Raw genomic sequence first — 19,035 nt, 5'->3', positions numbered from 1 at the left:
CAGCTGGGGCCATGGGGCCGTCTTCCCTCACACGTTCTGTCAGAGCCTGGCGGTGGCTCTGCCTGTGTCCCACCAAGGCCTCAGGTACAAAACTGAAAACCCAAGGGAAACATGACGATTCTTCTCTTACAGGTGAACAATTTACAGTCATGATCCTGATGAGGAAAAGCAGAGGAAAGAATCCAGTGGGCCGGGGTTGGGGGTGGGGGCCGCATGTTGGGCAGGGTGCTGGCCCTGGTGTGGGGGAAGGCCCAGGGAATCGAGGGCTGCGGGCAGGCGGTCAGTTCACAGACACTTTGTCCTGAAGACCTCGAGGCAGCTGGCTTAGGGGAGGAGCAGGGCTCTGGGTCTTGGGCTGGTGAGCTCAAGCCCCATGGAGTAGAGATGACTAAAATATAAACCTAAAAGATTCTCTTTAGTATAAATTTACTCCTTTTACCATGTTTTTCCAAATGTAAAAATCGTGCCACTTTGTGTGGCTGCTCAGGTAAAGATCATCAGATTTTCTTTTTTTAAGATTTTACTTATTTATTCATGAGAAACAGAGAGGAGAGAGAGAGAGAGAGAGAGGCAGAGACACAGGCAGAGGGAGAAGCAGGCTCTATGCAGGGAACCCCATGTGGGATTGATCTGGGACTCCAGGATCACGCCCTGGGCTGAAGGCAGAGCTAAACCTCTGAGCAAGATCATCAGATTTAAAGAACCTGAAGGAATGTGAATAAAAACAGAAACTAAAAAAAACAACAACAACAACAAAAAAACCAGAAACTAAAGTTGCCTGAGGCATTTCTAGAGAATATTGTCATTTAAAACGTAGCCCAAGGGGCGCCTGGGTAGCTCAGTTGTTGAGCGTCTGCCTTCAGCCCAGGTCATGACCCTGGGGTCCTGGGATAGAGTCCCACATCAGGCTTCCTGCATGAAGCCTGCTTCTCCCTCTGCCTGTGTTTCTGCCTCTCTCCCTGTGTCTCTCATGAATAAATAACAAGAGAAACAAAAACAAAAAAAACATAGCCCAAGGTGGAAGGCCTTCAGGAAGCAGGGCCTCATGGGAAGCTGGGCTTCGACCCCGCAGGGACTGTAGGTCCTGCCCTCCACTTTTTTTTTTTTTTCAAAGATTTCATTTATTTTTTATTTTTTAATTTTTTTTTTCAGTCTGGAACTTTTTTTTTTAATTTTTTTTAATTTATTTATGATAGGCACACAGTGAGAGAGAGAGAGAGAGGCAGAGACACAGGCAGAGGGAGAAGCAGGCTCCATGCACCAGGAGCCCGACGTGGGATTTGATCCCGGGTCTCCAGGATCACGCCCTGGGCCAAAGGCAGGCGCCAAACTGCTGCGCCACCCAGGGATCCCTCATTTATTTATTCATGAGAGACACAGAGAGAGGCAAAGACCAAAGACCTAGACAGAGGAAGGAGAAGCAGGCTCCATGCAGGCAGCCCAACAAGGGACTCTATCCCAGACTCTGGGATCACACTCTGGGCTGAAGGCAGATGCTCAACCGCTGAGCCACCCAGGGGTCCCCCGCCTTCCACTTTCTACCACATTCATATTAACAGGGCCTGGTGCTTGTGGTAGGACTCCACGTACGTGAGACACCCGGAGCAGCTGGATCCCCAAATAGAGCAGACTCGCGGTTCCAGGGCTGGGAGGGAGGGTGCGGGGTGTGCGGTTGGACTTCGAGGTGAATAAATGTTTGGGAGCAGATGGGGAAGGAGCAGGCCCAGCACTGGGAACTGGCAAAATGTCATCCAACTGTTCACCTTAATGGAGCTGAATGTGTGTTGCATGAATTTTGCCCCAATTTAAAAAATATGAGACAAGGGGGAGGTTCATAAGCAGAAGTGTGTATTTCTGGAGATGGAGGGCCCTGTGTGCACATGCAAGTGTTTGCACGCATATGTTCGAGTGTTTGCACAGAGGCATCTGGGACTGCATGTGTTTGCACTCAGGTGTGTGTGAGTGTTTGCACACAGGCATGTGTGTCTGCACGCGTGTGTGCATGTGTTTGCACACAGGCATGTGCGAGCGTCTGCACGTGTTTGCATGCTGGTGTGTATGCACTAGTAGCTTAGCGCCCAGCGTTGCCTTTGCCTGCTGTCCTTGTGTGAATTTACACATCTTCTCTCCACAAAAGTTAGTAGGGCCGAGCCAGCAGCGGTGAGGCCAGCTGTGCTGGGCCTTGTGGTGGTGCCCATGCCAAGTCCACACAGATCGCCTGCGCCTGCTCACCCTCCTCCACGTGCTGAGTCCGCCTGGAAGCACATGTTCCTCTGCCACTCATGCCTTCAGCCGACTCCGTGATCCTTCCTCCTCTTGAGACAGGTTCCCTTTGCAGATGCCTATTTCTGCTTCATACAGCTCATTATACATCTCTGCTTTTTTTCAACTCCAAGATCTTATATTCTTTTTTTCAGTGGATTTTTAGCCAAGAATCTTAAAAAGAGTCATGTTCCAATTTCTTTTTTTTTTTTCCTTCTCGTGTGTGGCTGGTGTCTTATTACTCAGTTTGTATCTGAAACATTCTCTATTCCAATTATTAAGGAAGCATGTTGAGCATGAGACAGACAGCCTCTTATGCCTCCTCTGGTCTCTTTCCTGCTCATGACATGCCAGCTGTGCAGCAGGACCAACTCAAGGCAGACCCTCCATTTCAGTTTTTGAAAAATAAGTAGAATCCTTTCTGGTCTTTGAGCCCGTAGGTTGCACAGGCCTGGACTCTGCTTCTGTAGTAACTGAGCGCGCTCGTTCTGGTATTTTCTCTTTAGATTTGGTCAAATCCAGACTTTGTCTTTCTCTTTACTCAGTTTAGCTTCACTATGGGTTACCTTTCTCTCAGAATGTTTTATAAAATAATTTGAACAAACTTGTGACTCTGGGCTGTTCTTGCATCCTTCACTTACAAGCGTTTCTGGCGTTGGCTTGTATGCTAATGTCCTTCCGCCCAGCCTGTTACTCCAGTCCCTGGTGTGTGCAACGCCCAGGTGCCTCCTGGGTAACAACACCCTCTGCAGCCGCAGACCACTGTCCACACCAGTGTCACCACAGGGCTGCGAGCTGCAGGCCGGCTTCCTTGGTCTCACCAGTTTTCCTGGGCTGTCCGTCTCCCTGGTTGTCTTTCTTTCCTCCCTCCCTCCTCCTTCCTTTCACGTTATACGATCATTAATACATCTTTAAGAACTGCATGTATTTTTCTGAAGATATTTTAAAACTCAAAACACACTCTGTTGCTCAGTCACTAGTACCTTTCACACTTTCTGGTTAAGTTTCCAAAGGAAAAGCTGCAAAGCAATTAGTTCCAACAAGGCAGGAACAGTGCTGAGCTCTCAGGTGCAGCATGAAGACCAGGCCCCGCCTGGTCCTGTGGGCTGCGTCACCAGGCATCTCTTTGCTCCCTCCCCAGTAAGGCATGGAAATGGGCCTGAAGCAGGGTTCGTGAAGATCTCCTACATGGAAACCGTGTTGTTTTCTATTTTCAGGCAGTTGTTTTCTATTTTCTCTTGGCCGATTGATGAAGCTTTTTAAACATTTTTTTAACAATTTTTATAATTTTAGGAAGAGAGCGAGCACATACTCGAGGGAGTCGGCCCCACACAGCATAGGGACTGAGGTCGGGCTCCATCTCACCGTGACATCATGACCTGAGCTGAAATCAACAGTCCAACACTTAACCGACTGAGCCTCCGGGTGCCCCATGACTGATGGAGCTTGAAATAGTTCTGGAATGTTCCTGGCATTACCTGTCAACCCTGTGGCCCTGCTGCGGGGGTGAGGGGGGGGTCCTTCCTCTCCTCTGGGCCGGCTCCCACTATCCTGTTGGTCTTTCACTGGGGCCTCTGCATTTGCTTCTGGTGGCTGCTGTAACCAATCACCACAGACTGGCTGGCTTATTCCCTCATAGCGTTAGGCCAGAAGTCCAAAATCCATTTTATGAGACCAGAATCAGGGTATGGGCAGGGCTGTGCTCCTTCTGGAGGCTCCTGGGAAAACCCTCCTCTTCCAGCTTCGGGGCCTGCTGGCATCCCCTGGTGTAGGGTGGCCCCCATCCAGTCTTCATGCCTCTCTGCTCCCTCTTTACGCAGTCTTCTCCATGGTGGGTCACACTTCCTTCTTCCTTCCACTAACAGGGACACATGATATGACACTCAGGGCCCACCTGGACAATACAGGATGATCTCCCTATAGCAAGATCCTTAACTTAATCACACCTGCATTTTTAAGGAGATTTTAATTTTATTTTTAAAAAGTTTTATTTTTATTTATTTATTTTTAAGATTTTATTTATTCATGAGAGACAGAGAGAGAGAGAGAGAGAGAGAGAGAGAGAGGCAGAGACAGAAGCAGGCTCCACGGGTGGAGCCCGACATGGGACTTGAACCTGCGACTCCAGGATCACACCCTGGGCCGAAGGTGGTGCCAAATCACCGAGCCACCCAGACTGCCCTAAAAACTTTTATTTTTAAGTCATCTTTACACTCAACATACAACTCAAAGTCACCCCAGATCCAGTCACATGTTCCACCATCTGAATTAGCCAGGTGCCCTGCATTTTTTTTTTTTTTAATAAGGTAGCATTCATAGGTCCTGGGAATTAGGATGATGCATTTGGGGGCCATTTTCTGGCCTAGCATAGCTTGATTGTCTTCTTTTGTTTGGGAACGCAGGAAGCCTTGGGTCATATGCAGCATCTCAGATGAACTGTCGTCCTTTCTGCTTGATGGATGGTTCTAACCAGGCAGTGCCACTCTGATTCCAAACAGTTGATGTTTATTTATTTATTCATGAGAGACACAGAGAGAGGCGGAGACATAGGCAGAGGGAGAAGCAGGCTCCCTATGGGGAGCCCAATGTGGGACTCAATCCCAGGACCATGGGATCACACCCTGAGCCAAGTGCAGATGCTCAACCACTGAGCCACCCATGTGTCCCGACAGTTGGTGTTTAGAAGGACACTAATTAACTCTCTAGTCATCGGCTCACTTTACTGGAGACCTTTTTGGGTTGAAGTCCTAGACCAAGAATGCTGGACCCGGGATCCCTGGGTGGCTTGGCGGTTTAGGGCCTGCCTTTGGCCCAGGGCGCAGTCCTGGAGTCCTGGGATCGAGTCCCATGTCGGGATCCAGCATGGAGCCTGCTTCTCCCTCTGCCTGTTTCTCTGCCTCTCTCTCTCTGTGTCTATCATAAATAAAAATACATCTTAAAAAAAAAAATAAGAATGCTGGGCCCTGGCAATGCTGTCTGGTGTCGGTGCTCCACCTGACACACTTTGATGGAGCTGGAACAACAGGTGGCTATGGGCTGGTGATCAATTTGCTTGCATCTGCCAGGACTAACAGGATCAGCAGCTGTGACCCAGATACTCCTATGGCCTTACTACAACCTCCAGAACAGACTGAAACATTCCAGGGTCTTCAGAGCTCAGGGGAGGTGGTGGCTACAGAGGAACACCCATTTTCCCCCCTCTTAGTCCTGCCATGGCTTCCTTGTCTGTGTCTGTGGTGTTTTCCCCCCATACATTCCTGACGCTTGCTTCCTGGGGATATTTTGAGTAGCAATGACTCAGAAATCCCTAAGGTCAGCCTCAGAGGTTGGAGGGGACTGAGTGGGCCTGTGTTCTACTGAGGTCCTCCTGGTTACCCCAGGCTTACTTGGCAGTTAGTCTCACGTTGGAGCTGTTCCCATGATTTCTCATAAAACCTAGGGTAGGAAGCAGGAGGACAGGCTGCACCTGGGGTGGGAAGGCTGCAGCCAGTGTGGGGTCCCAGGGTCACCCTTTGTCATCACCAGGCCTTCCCTTTTGGGAGGTTTCAGGGCTGTGGTTGTTGAGACAAAGTCCTGGGGCCCTGTGGTTGGTCTTCTCTCCCCCCAATCCCACCTGCAAGGGTCCTGGGTCCATGGGCGGCTGGCTTCTCACCAGGGCCCTCGCTGCTCCTCCATCCAACCCGGGCCTGGGCTTCATGCACGTGCAGTGCACCTGCAGCAGGGCTCTGGGGCGCCCCTTGGTCAGGGAACTCCGGAGATCCTATTTTATCTGTCAGTGGGGACTCTGTGCCCTGAGAGGCAGTCCTGGCGCTGCCCTGGGCCACGGCACATGTGTGGAAGTGACAGGGGCCCAGGGCCCCAGAAGGGCCGCACTTCACCTCACCAGAGACCAGGTTAACCTCCTGTCACCACAATGTCTGACTGCTGCTGCCCCGCGGCTCACCGCGCATCCAGATGGGGAGCCCCCCTCACCCCGCGAGCCTTTCCCGCCAACCCCGCCAACCCCGCCAACCGGGGGAGCCCCTCACCCCGGAACCGCCCCCCAGGAGCCCCGCCCATACTAGGGGAGCCTCCCACCCCGGAAGCCCCTCCCACAGCCCCGCTACCCCAGGGGCCCCGCCCACACTCCGGGGCCCCCCTCGGGAGCCCCCCCACTGCCCCGGGAGCCCCCTCATCCCCACCGCGACTCGTTAGAAAGTGCCGCGGGGGAAGGACCGCTGGGACTACCTGGGGGCGCTCGGGCCCTGCCGGGTCCCCAGGAGGGGGGTCCCGGGCCCCGCGCAGACCTCGGCCAGAGACAGGGCCGGGTCCTCTGCTCCCCGTGGCGCGCCGCGTGCACAGCGCCCCTCGCCCGGGCACCGGTGTGGACGCGTTCACGCGCGTCCCTGGCTCTGTCGGGGCGGCCTCCCCGGGCAGGCGCTCCCCGACCGGGGCGGCGAGGGCCGGCGGGGCCACCGTGACCCCCAGCCCCGACCCTCCCCGCCCGCCCGGCGCTCTCTAGGACCTAACACCGCCCGGCCCGGGGGGCGGGACTCCCGTATTGTGACGTCACGCGGAGGCGGGGCTGCGGCGGCTGGACGGACAGACGGACGGAGGAAGCAGGACGGACGGGCGGGGCCGGCGGTAAGGGTTGGGCTCGGGATCCGCAGCCGCGTGTGGACGCGGGCGCAGCGCGGGTGTGTGTGTGGGGCGTGCGCTCCTGGCTGGGGTGCAGGGGTGCAGGGGTGCAGGGGTGCAGGGGTGCAGGCTGTCCCAGCCCCGAGCCCTCGGCCTCCGTGCGCCCCCCCGCCCGGCCGTGCGTCCTGGCCCGGGAGCAGCCACCTCCCTCCCCCGCGGGCGCGCTCCCCGGACTGAGCATGCTCGCCCCGGGTGGAGCGTGCTCCGCCCCCTCGGCCGTGTGCGGCCCCCCCTCGGGAACGGAGCCTCCCCCCGACCGAGGGAGCCCACAAGCCCTGGTCCCGCGTCCCCCGCCGTGCGCCCCGCACCTCCGTCCGCTGGGGGCCGGTTGCGCGCGGGAGCTCCCTGGGGCGCCGGTGCCGGAGGAGGGGTCGTGGCGCAGCTCTGGGAGCAACCCGCTGACCTCGAGGCTCCCCTCCCCCGGCGTCCTCACCTCCTGTCCTGTCCCGCCAGGCTCCGCACCCGGCGGCTACAGCGATGCGGGGGCGCCGGGAGGCCTGAGAGCAGAGACCCGCCCGCCCGGGGGACACCGGAATGGAGGCAGAAGGCTTGGATTGGCTTCTGGTCCCCTTGCACCAGCTGGTTTCCTGGGGGGCAGCCGGGGCCATGGTCTTCGGAGGGGTGGTGCCCTATATCCCCCAGTACAGGGACATCCGGAGGACTCAGAATGCTGAGGGCTTCTCTACCTACGTGTGCCTGGTGCTCCTGGTGGCCAATATTTTACGGATACTCTTCTGGTGAGTCGGGGGCTTCCAGAGAGACGGCTTTCTCTCTGTGGGGATTCCGGGTGGGGTGGTGGCCGCAGTGTGTGTACTTCTAAAAGGAGCTGGTGACGTGCATGACACTATTTCCCGGGGATGATGGTGGGATGGGAGTGGACAGTCTGACCTGTAACCTTCATATCTGCAGGTGTCACTCGTATGTCATCGTATGTGTTCCCACAGACTCCTGGATGTTGGGCAAGGTCCTGGGACTGGGTCCCTGCCCTCAGGGTTTCCACGGGAGTGGGAGGGAGAAACAGAAGTAGCGATGAAGACTAGCAAAAGATGAAGAGCTGTAGGAAGGGGGCTTCATCCTGAACACTGAGCCCTTGGGAGGGGACCTCGGGGCCTGACAGGAAAGAGTGCTCAGGAGCCATGTGCAGGGAAGGCTGTTCCCTCCGCCTTCTCTGGTGTGTGGTTTTGTTTTGTTTTAATAGGAAAGTCAACTTTCTGGTAATTCTTGCCACTCCCTGCTCAGCTTCCTCTTATTATCATTTGCATTGTGGTGAGGAACTCACTGCTAAAGCCAGACTTGTCTGGGAGGGGGAAGTTTCAGAGGAAATGAAATGATGTCTTATAGCTTTTTTTTTTTTTTTTTTAAGATTTTATTTATTCATGTGAGAGAGAGAGAGAGAGAGAGAGGGGCAGAGACACAGGCAGAGGGAGAAGCAGGCTCCATGAAGGCAGCCCGATGCAGGACTCAGTCCCGGGATCCCAGGATCATGCCCTGGGCCGAAGGCAGAGGTTAAATCGCTGAGCCACCCAGGGATCCCGTAACCTCATTTTCTTTAAGAGAGGGAGGGGGGTGGTGGAGGGGCAGGGGAATATCCTGGAGGGACTGGGCGTCCAGTACAGAGCTGGGGGGGAGGGGGAGCTAGATCTCATGACCTGTAGATCATGATCTCCACTGGACACATGACAGACTGAGCCACCCAGGTGCCCCTCCTCTTGGCGTTTTGGTCGCTGAGTAATCCTGTTTTTTGCTAATTCATTTTTAACTCAATCTTGCTGAGGTATGATTTAACTAGAATTGACCACTGTGAGTGTGCAGTTTGGTGGGTTTGACAACGTCCCCTTCCTGTCACCAGAGCTTTGCTCTGCTTCTTTCCATCCCATCCAGCTGTGGCTCCAGGCCACCTTGCACCCATTTTCACTGTGTTAGTTTTGCCCTCGTCTGGGGCTTTTATTTTTATTTTTATTTTTTTTATATATATATTTTTTTAATTTTTTTTTTCGTCTGGGGCTTTTAAAGGTGAGGTGACGAGGCAGCTCCTGCCAGGAGGACTTATCGCGTCACCAGGTTTTTCTCTGGGCAAGGCTGCCTTGGAACAAGGGGTCAGCGCTGCTTATATGTTTCCTTGGCACAAGTTGAAAACTCACATTTTGAAGGTTCCTCGTTTTCCTGTGGCTGAGGGCAGAGACCGCTCTTCAGGGTGGCACGTGGCTTCTTCCTTGTGAAACAGCCTTGATCTTGTCAAGGCTGACCGGAGGCAGGTCCTGAAGTCCAATGGTAGCTGAACGGTGAGCTGAGTACCCCGAGGGCTGCTCGGAGTCCCAGACTCAGGTGGAGGAGCAGATTTTCTCTCACAATGGGGGGGCCTGAGGTCAGCTTCTCCTGGGGAAAACCCCAGGTGTGTCCTTCAGTGCGCTCACCTTCACCATCACAGCGAGAGGATAGAATATGTGACGCACACCCACGTACCTTGGGTGGAGAGGTCAGAAGGGGACCCCGAGTCCTTGAATGTGGACCGGGAGTTCTCTCCCCCGCGGGCCTCAGACCAGCTTTGCGTTCCCTCCTAACCCGGTGTGGGCGGCTGGTTGTGTGATTCTGAGCTCTGTCTGTTGGCGAGTCTGTCTGTCCTTCCCCGAGTCCGTGGCCTGGGCCGCCCTGGGTCACCTCGGTTGGCTGCCTCTACCAGGTTCTAGGAGATGTGGCAGCTGGCGGTGCACCAGTCCCTCCTCGTGTCTCCCCGGCCCAGGGGTGCACTTTTCCTGCATTTCATGTAGTCTGGTACTTGGGGTTCCTGTGTGAACCTGGGATAGGCCGGGCTCCAATGAGGGCTGTAGGTGACATGTACCTCTGTGCCCCAGCCTGGATCCTGCCCCTCTGATGGTGATGCTCAGCCTCCCTTTTCTGTCTTGCTCCTGGGTCCTCCATGCTTCATGGATGGCTCCCGTAGGACTCAGTAGGGTTGGAGACTGGTCTGGAGGCTGCGGGGCTTCACTTCAGTGGAAGCATCGTGTGGAGGGGACCATGCACACATGTATAGGTGATGGAGGCTCCAGGTGACATGGAGCAGGGTCTACACCAGTCGTCCTGCTTAGAACTGAGGAGTGCGTTTCCTGGAGTTGGCTGACACCTCAGCTCTAGTCCAGGATCTGCCCACAGATGTGGGGTGCAAGACTTGGGAGCAGCTTCACAGTCCTGCAGCGAGGCCAGCTGGGCCATGTAAAGCCTGGGTTTCTGAAACTTGTGCACCTCTACTTCCTTTTGTACAATTCTCATCATCCTTTTGTAAAACAAGCATTCGGCAGATAATAGTCTGTGAAGTGCTGATGTGTAGGATTTTGCCTCAGAAGAGCAGCATCAGGAGAAGGGATTCATGGAGCCTTGGAACTGATACTCGCAGGCTTGTGATTTTGTAGAGGATGGGAGGGCGGAGGCCAGGGTGAGTGGACAGCATTGCAAGGCCTTCCTGGCCAGAGCCTTGGGCAACCAGGGAGATGTCTTGAAGCTCACTTGCATTGGGTGGAAACATTGTCTCAGAGATATAGCAGCGTAGTCACCTGTAGTAACACTGTGTCAGATGCAGTGACATTGTGTCCAAAATAAGTGGCAGGGCCTATTGGAGATGTAGTAACACTGTATCACAGGTGCCCTGACATTGTGTCACAGGTGCAGTGACATCTTGTCAGAGGGACTGCACCGCTGAGCACATAGTGACACTCGCTAAGATGGAGCAGTGTGACACAGGAAAGTAGATACACAACTTCTTTCCACTTGAGCTTTCCCATAACTCTGAAGACCTGAGGGGTGTTCCCTGTGGAAAGCAGCTCAGACGCGGTGGCTTGCCCTCCGCAGCCTGTACCGTCCTGGGGGAGACAGGTGCACACTGTTCCTGGGCGCCCTTGCTCTGGCTTGTCCCAGTGGGTCCATCACCTCTCCTGAGACATGCGCACCTGCACTCTCCGGCTGGAGAGGAGAGTAGACATTGCCGTCAGTTTAGGTCATTGGCTGTGAAGGAAGAAAAGCCTTCAGCAATTTAATATGTGAAAAATGGTATCTTTCTATTTTAATTAACTGTTAAAAATCACTGATGACCTGAACCTTGTTTCATATTTACTTTGTCTCTTGTGTATTTGTGGAAAGTTGTGCTTTTTGCAATTTTGTATCTCATTTAGCTTGTATTTCTAAAATCGGTTAATTATTCACCTCTGCTCCCTCCCTCCTGCTTTAAATGGTCTTGTTTTTATTGTAAACACTGAGTTCACCTGGATTCAGTTTTGGTATATGGTTTATGGGAACATGTAAACCTTGATTTTTTGGCCCACGGTTTTTCTAGTCATCATTTCTGTTGAGTGTTAAAAAAACAAGTGGCCTTTCTCACAAAATGGCCCAAGTTGCACATCCTCAACCTTAAAACTGGAAATAAGCTTGTGGTGAGGAACCCCAGAGTAACTTATTCTTCCCAGCCTGCGCAGGATGGAGGTATCCCCGTCTCATTTGGCAGACATTGAACTTGGGCTGCGCCTTTGTCTGACCTTTACCTAACAATGAGTTGACCTCGGGTCAGCTAGGTAACCAGTGGGATCCAGTTCCTAGAAATGACTAGAAAGGTCCTTAAGTAGAGGTTCTAGCCGCACGTTAGAGAAGAGACAAGGCTCAGGCCCTGGAGCCCCTGCGGTGGAGTCTGTGAGCCCCCCAGCCCATGCCACTGGCTTAGGAAGCCCCAGGGCACCCGCAGCTGCTCCTGGCTGCACCTCCTCATTACTCCAATCTGGCTTATCAGCCCGTTCTGGCTCTGGCCTAGCATTTCAGCTTCTTTCCTGTGTTTCCTGGAGCAGCTCAGATGGAGCAGCAGGATCCTAGGTGACATTTCCTGGGGAGGCCGGAGGACTCTGGTGGTCGTGGAGCTGTCCACTGTCTGCATCCTGGCTCCTCTGCCCTTCTGGGCCCAAGTGGCATGAGCCCGAACCTCTGTGACCTCCGGCCTGTTCTGTCTTTTGCTCAGGGGATGTGCACCAGGCACTCACCTCTGGGACCAGTGCAGAATGCTTGTCCCGGCTCAGGTGTCTTGGCCCTTCACTCCCCACGGAAATGCTGGCTTTTCCTGGTTGCCTGACCTCCCTGGGGGTCCTTACTGGAGGGTGGCTCCCCTCTAGGTGGCACCTTCTCACCGCTGGGCCAGCTTGCCCCAGGTGGGGCGCATCCTGTCAGGCATGCAGGGCCCTGAGAGGCCCTCAGGTGGGTTAAACTCCTGCAGCGAAGTGCGTTCACAAACTTGGGCTTGAAGAAGCTGCCCGAGGCACCAGGGCACACACGAGGGTCAGTTCCTCTACGTTAAGGAACATTGTTTTTTCCTTACCGTGTAGGTAGATCTTCTTACCGTGTAGACAGACTTTTGCAAGACGTGCTCTTGGGCTGAAGGAACGGCCGTGTCGAACCTCATCCCACAGAAGCCTGGCCGCTAAGGTCCTGTCGTGATTGCTCACTGCTTCAGTGTAATTCTTGTGGCCGCTGGCCGGCAGGTGGTGTCTCTGGGAGCACCTATGCCCAGGCCCAGGCCCGCGGGGAGCTCTTCCCCACTCTGTGTTGTGGGTACGCTCCTCCTGAGCCTTGGCTGTCAGCTCCTGGTAACCATCTCTCTGTGGGGGGAGCAGGGTGTAGACTCAGGCCAGAGTGAGGGACAGGAGGTGGGGCTGAGGGTGTTTCTTTGCATCTTCTGCTTTTCAGCAGCAGCTGGGAGAGTGGACTACATGCAGGGCCTCCTGGCTTCGGTGTGTTGACCACCGGCTCGAGTTTCAGGGATGTCCCTTCAGGTAACATTGTAGCCAGACCTGGTGGGTTTCCTGCCCCAGAATATTCAGGCTAGAACTGGGGTTGGGGCCTCAAAGGATGTCAGGTCAATCCAGGCCTAGCCCTGGAGAGGGGCCTGGGTCAACGTGTCATGGTGCCAGTGGTTCTGGTGGCCATAGCGGAGACCCAGCTGGTGTGTGGAGAGCAGTGCTATTCTCAGCCCCCGGGGCTTGGGGTCTGCTGATGGGTCAGCTTGTGCTGGTCACTAGGCTGTGGTTCTCACCGTCAGGAGCTTGAGTGGACAACACACTTCACCACTAGAAAAGCATCAACAGGAAGGCATGAGAGCTGGGCAGGAGGCCTGGGCAGGAGGTGGACAGTGGGTAGGAGGCCTGGGCAGGGGTGGGGGTTAGATAGTGGGCAGGAGGCTTGGGCGGGGGCAGGAGGTGGACAGTGGGCAGGAGGCCTGGACAGGATGTCAGGGCCTCAGGGGGAGAGGGAGGCTGTGCCCTCAGCTGCCTTCTCCTCCTCTGGTTGGGAATGCTCTGGGTCCCCAAAGTCTGCTCATACCATGGGCTGCTCTGGCCTCTGACCCTGCTGTCCCTGCTCATCTCAAGAGGAGGCAGGCTTCCTATTGCCCCTGGACTCTCCCAGGGAATCAGGTGGTCTTGGAGCCATGAGCTTCCCAGTGGGGGCTGGGGTCTCTGTGGCAGGCACCTGGCTGTGTGGCGAGAGAGCTTGGAGACCCACTCACACCGTCATCCGTGGCTCCCGGGGGCGGGGGGAATGTGGCTCTCGAGAGGTGTCCATGCAGAGGGCTGTCATGGAGTTTGGCCCAACTGTCCAGGAGTGCTCACACCCCGCCTGCCCCACCGTCTTCTGTGGACTGTGGAGGGCTCGGCACTCAGGGCTGCTGGCTGTGACAGATGAGAGTGCTGGGGGCCGCTCAGGAGGTGGCCGTGGGGCCTGGGTTGGGACCTGGGCAGGGAAGGGCCATGAGCCCCAGGTGTCCAAGGGCCCTCCTGACACCATGGTCTCTTTACCTCCCCAGGTTTGGAAGGCATTTTGAGTCGCCGCTCCTCTGGCAGAGCATAGTCATGATCTTGACCATGTTACTGATGTTGAAGCTGTGCACTGAAGTCCGCGTGACAAATGAGCTGAACGTAAAACGCCGTTTCTTTGCAGGTTGGTGATGTGCAACTTTGGGAATAAAGCACTAAGTCCACAAGCCATGCTTGCCCTGGGTGTGGGGTTGGCTGCTACCCCAGCGGCTCTGGCTGCCGCAGACGGATGTTTGTGATTTCCTTGTGCTCCGTGTTTATTTAAAATGTTACCACTGCTTCCCTGGAATTTGGGCAAATTATTAACAGTCTGTGTTCCTGGCCCCATGATGGTCACGTGGGGCTGCTGAATTGGGGTCGGGTGCTGGCGTCTCCTTGGCCCGACCAGGTCAGAGGACATCACCCAAGAGGACGATTTTCTCTCCGTGTGTGGCTTTGCCTCGCAGGTACTGGGGGCCTGTGGCCGAGGGAACTGGGCTCTCTCCCGTCCCGTTACACGTTCACCCACAGTCATGTTCATGGTCTGGCGGGGTCGTGGCCTGATTGGGCCCTTGGGGGGCAATCCAGCCAGACGAGGACATGCCGCTCTGTGACCCTGAGCCTTGGGGAATAGAATGTCCTCCGTGCTTTTGCCTTTTCCTTTAAAGAAGCTCCTGCTGGGCTGTTGTGTGTCTGAGGGTGGAGGGCGGAGGCCTTCCTCCAGTTCTCCAGCAGGAGGGGGAACACAGCCCTCGCTTTGATCCATGTGTGTTTACTGTCCACGCTTCCTCCCACGACCGTTCCCACCGGTTTGTTGGGCATGAGGCTCCTGGGGATGTGAGCTCCTGCGTTTCTATCCCTGAGCCTCTGTTCTTGCCGTGCAAGCGGATCCTTTCCTCTGTGTGGCTTCTGTTTTTAGAGTGAGGTAAAGGGAGGCCGATGTCAGTTTTCATAGAAAATAGGTCAGCCTGTGGCTCTGACGGGCAACCCTGGCCCAGGAGCATCCCTGCACCACGGAGACCACCTGTCTGCTCTGTGACCGTCTCCTCTTCGGGTCTGATCTCATTTCCCTGCTGTGAGGGGATGCAGGGCTGAGAGCAGGGCTGACCCCAGCCTGGGGGCGGGTGGCATTACCTTCTCTGCCCCCATCCCCCATGACCCAAGGGCCCTCCCTCACTGCAGTGCCAAGGTGCCGTGGGCTCGGTCGTTCTGCTCACCCACGGATGAGGGATGGGCAGAGGATGCATGCTGTCAGCTGTGCCTCAGGCTCTGAAATGTGAGACTGGGAGTCTGATCCTGTTGGAAATTGCACGAAGGCTCTGGTGAGTGGGTGTCACATATGGTGGCTGCGTGTGTCCAGGCCATGGCGTGGGGTCTGGGTCCAACATCTTGGTGACCTCGTTGAAATGCAGGTCTTCCGGTTGATTTGCAGGTGAGGGTGAGCAGGGCGCTGGGTTCTCGCTCCGTCTTACTGTCTTCTGTTGTGTATAAATCCCTCCAGGAGGAGTATTTCTGATGAACTAGAATGGATTCAGTTAAAATAGCAAATCCCAGGTTCTAGGGACAGGGCTGCCACCTGCATCGTAACAAATGACTCTCTGTGATGAGCAGGTGCATGGAGCCCAGGTCCGTTCATGGCTGGGAGCCAGGGCTGCAGAGATGATGAGGCAAGGCTGTTGGGGGGTGGTTGTCCTGGACTGTCTGGGGGCCCCGTGTCAGTGCAGGCCTCAGAAGGGAAGGGGATACAGGAGGTGGTCAGGGATGGACCTGCGGCACATGGGGCAGGGGTGGGGGCCCAGTGTACAGCAGGCTTGAGGGGCTGGAATTGTCCTCATCCCCCCCGGGGCCCTCATCTCCCTGTCCAGCCAGCGAGGATGAGGGGGCCTGAGCTTCAGCAGCTGATTCTGCCGACAGGTCAAGAGAGCAGGATGCGGGCTCTTGCCTGGACCCTCAGAAGGACTGCACCCTGGTTTTGGCCTGGTGAGGCCATGGGGCCCCTCGTTCCCAGATGCTGAGGTGATGAGTCTGTCCTAGGCCGTCAGGTTCATGTTGACTCATGGCGGTGGTGATGCACCCCTGCGCGGGGTCCGTGAGGAGACGCTGACGTGAGGCTAGAGTTCTGTGGACAGACACGCGGGCAGGGTTGTGATGGGCTCGGCCTTGCCCCTCGGCACAGCAGCCCCCGGGATGGCGGGCCTGCCCCTGCCTGGCTGGATGCCTCTCTACGGACTGTGTCTCATGATCCCTGGGCCCTAAAACTTTGGGTGGAAGACCCGCCCCTAAACCCCACATGCTGGGACTCGGCCAGATATGTGAGAATTCCTGAGACTCACCTTTAGTTCTCGAATTTAGTTTGATTTACATACTTTTGTGTGAGATACACAGCATGTCCCTAAGGGAAGCTTTTCAGTGAAATGTGGTTTCCTTTTCTTTCCTCAGCCAGAAGTGGGAGGGTGGGTTGTGTGGGTTGTAGAGACCCTGACTGCTTCAGGCTGGGAGCTGCGGGGTCATGGGACCCAGTGCTGGGCCTCCCTGGGGAAGGTTGTGGCCCCCACTGCCCAGCGCTTTCTGAGGGGCGTTGGAGAGATTGCCCTGTCAAGTACTCGGTGTGGGGATACTGGAGTAGCCGTGTGCCAGTGTTCTCATGGAGTAGGCGGACAGCCTGAAACACTAATGGAAGCTTCAATGTTTTATGAGCGTCTTTTATAGAGGTTTTTAATTTTGAAGGTCAGCAGTTTAGCTTGGAAGTTGAGATTAAAGAAATAAATGGAATCAAAGGAGAGCTCTTTTACTATACCTGCCAACATGGGCTGCGTGTGCACCACAACCGTGAAGAAGGTAGCCTGAGTCATCATCAAGAAGTACTACACACATCTGGGCAATGACTTCTACACCAATAAGCACGTGTGTGAGGAGATGGCCATCATCCCCAGCGAGAAGCTCCGCAACACGATCGCAGGCTATGTCACATAGCTGATGAAGCAGATTCAGCGGGGTCTGGTGAGAGGCATCTCCATCAAGTTGCAGGAGGAGGAGAGAGAAAGGAGGGATAATTACGTGCCTGAGGTTTCAGCCCTGGATCAGGAGATCATCAAGGTAGATCCTGACACTAAGGAGATATTGAAACTCTTGGACTTTGGAAGCCTGTCCAACCTGCAGGTCACTCAGCCTACAGTTGGGATGAATTTCAAAACACCACGGGGATGGTGCAGCCTGGGTGGCTCAGTTTTAAAATAAAATCTTTTAAAAAAACCAAAAAAACCACCACGGGGTGTTGTTTGAATCTTTCTGCTATGCTATAATATCTTCAATAAACCTTGGACAACAAAACAACAAAAAAAGGACTCAGAGGAGAAAAAGCAGGGTGTTTATTTATTTATTTAAAAGATTTTATAAACCCTCGTGTGTTTGCATCGGTGAAAAAAAAAAAAAAGATTTTATGTATTTATCCATGATGGACACACAGAGAGAGGCAGAAACACAGGCAGAGGGAGAAGCAGGGTCCATGCGGGGAGCCCGACCTGGGCCTCGATCCCCAGTCTGCAGGATCAGACCCCGGGCTGAAGGCAGACACTCACCAGCTGAGCCACCTACGTGCCCAAAAAAAGCAGGTTATTTAAAAAAAATAGATATATGAATTCTTATCTGATTATAAAGAGCAGTACATGCTTGTTGACATTTTGGGGAAGAGAGAGGAACGTAAGGTAGAAGCAGATAGTATCTGTGCAGGCGTCCAAAGTTGATAACTGGGAATGCAGGGACATGGTTGCAGACTATCTCCACCCACAAAGTTGGGATCTTTCCAAACTGAGGGTCAAATTCTTTTTTTTTTTTTTTTTTAAAGATTCCATCTACTTATTCATGAGACACACACACACACACACACACACACACACACACACACACACACAGAGGCAGAGACACAGGCTGAGGAAGAAGCAGGCTCCATGCAGGGAGCCCGACGTGGGACTCGATCCCGGGTCACCCAGACCATGCCATGGGCCAAAGGCAGATGATAAACCGCGGAGCCACCCGGGCTGCCCCAAGGGTCAAATTCTTAAACCTGCCTCAGTCCCCTGGGGGTTCTTTCTGGGCCCTTGATCATCCACCTTGGGCTGCCAGCCATGCCTGCGCCTCTGAGGATGGCCGGGCTCCCATGTTTTAGGAAGAAATGTCCTGGAGGAGCTGCTGTGCAGGCACCCGTAGCTGGAGTGAGGTCAGGTGTGACCTCCATGGGCTCATCTCTCACGTTTCCTTGTGGAGAACCTGAGACGTGCCAAGCCTCGGTGCGCCCCCTGTGTTGTCACGTCCCTGCAGCCACGCCCAGGCCCTGTTCACATTGTCCACCTGCAGGTTTTGGAGCAACTTCCAGAACCGCTGTGTCTGCGGGTGGTTCGTGCTGCATCTCTGCAAGACGAGGACTTTGGAAAGCGCCGTAACACCACCATCAGCTGTGGAAAGTGGATTTGATCATGATCCAAGGTGTGGTGTAGACATCCATGTCCGGTGGTGGCCTCCTTCCTGCTTGCCAGCGGCTCTGTCCTTGGGTCAGGTGGCAGGCAGGACATGGCACCAGCTCTCTCTCACCCACAGCCCCCCCCCCTGACATCCCTTGGTTCCCTGGAGCTGCTCTGCTGTCACACGGGGCCTTGACTGGGGGGGGGGGGGGCTGACCGTGTGCCCCCGGGGGCATGCGGGGAGCACAGGGAGGCCGAGCCCCCTCTGCACGTGGGCCATGTCCTGCGTCTGCAGGCGACACTCAAGAGGCCCTGCATGGAGGGGCCTGCTTGGCTTCTGCTGGCTGCTCGGGCGTCACGGCTTCCCATCCCCAGTATACCACCTGAAGGAACATGTACAACAGACACAAAGCCAGGTCCCAGGGTTGGGTCATGTCTGGGTTTGGCTCATGTGTTCTGCCCGGGGTGGTACCTCTCTCAGATGTGTAGTCAGCTGGGATGCTGTGGTGATGGGCACCCAGCACGTAGACCCATCTGTCGTGAGCCCGCAGGTGCACCCGCTGGCTGGAGGGCTCCTCTGGGCACACGCGTCCCCTTGGACGTGCTATTCACTTATCCAGTGGTGATCTCTGTTGATGAAAGCGAAGTGATCGCTTCCTTCTCTTTATTTGCAAGTTCTCAAAATCGTTTCCTTAGCATCTTGTGACAGTGATCACATTGTTTTTCTGTCCCGAGCATCCAGATGTAAGATCGCATATTGGATGGTGAGGCCTCATTTATGCCTGTGTGCCTCCAGGACCCTCTTCAAGTCGGCTCCTGAC

General features: G+C 54.9%; 1 protein-coding gene and 1 pseudogene across 4 annotated transcripts in view; both read left to right on the top strand.

The window, feature by feature from the left end:
* Window positions 1-6,750: 6,750 nt before the first annotated feature.
* The window catches only part of SLC66A2 (solute carrier family 66 member 2), a 50,175-nt gene continuing 37,890 nt past the window's right edge, over window positions 6,751-19,035 (top strand). For 2 of the 4 annotated variants that reach the window (XM_041739412.1, XM_041739413.1), the window contains exons 1-2: window positions 6,988-7,676; window positions 13,769-13,902. In XM_041739412.1, coding sequence (XP_041595346.1) covers window positions 7,474-7,676; window positions 13,769-13,902 — 337 coding nt within the window. In that variant the 5' untranslated portion in view covers window positions 6,988-7,473. Of the gene's footprint in view, window positions 6,939-6,987; window positions 7,677-13,768; window positions 13,903-19,035 lie in introns of those variants that run through there. The other 2 variants (XM_041739410.1, XM_041739411.1) reach the window with 2 other exon arrangements.
* LOC121481846 lies at window positions 13,771-17,099 on the top strand (annotated as a pseudogene).

The sequence above is a fragment of the Vulpes lagopus genome, chromosome 24, assembly GCF_018345385.1.
Source record: "Vulpes lagopus strain Blue_001 chromosome 24, ASM1834538v1, whole genome shotgun sequence".
Taxonomy (NCBI): Eukaryota; Metazoa; Chordata; class Mammalia; order Carnivora; family Canidae; genus Vulpes; species Vulpes lagopus.
Note: the sequence above shows the minus strand (reverse complement) of the source record. Positions and strands in the feature narration are given on the sequence as shown.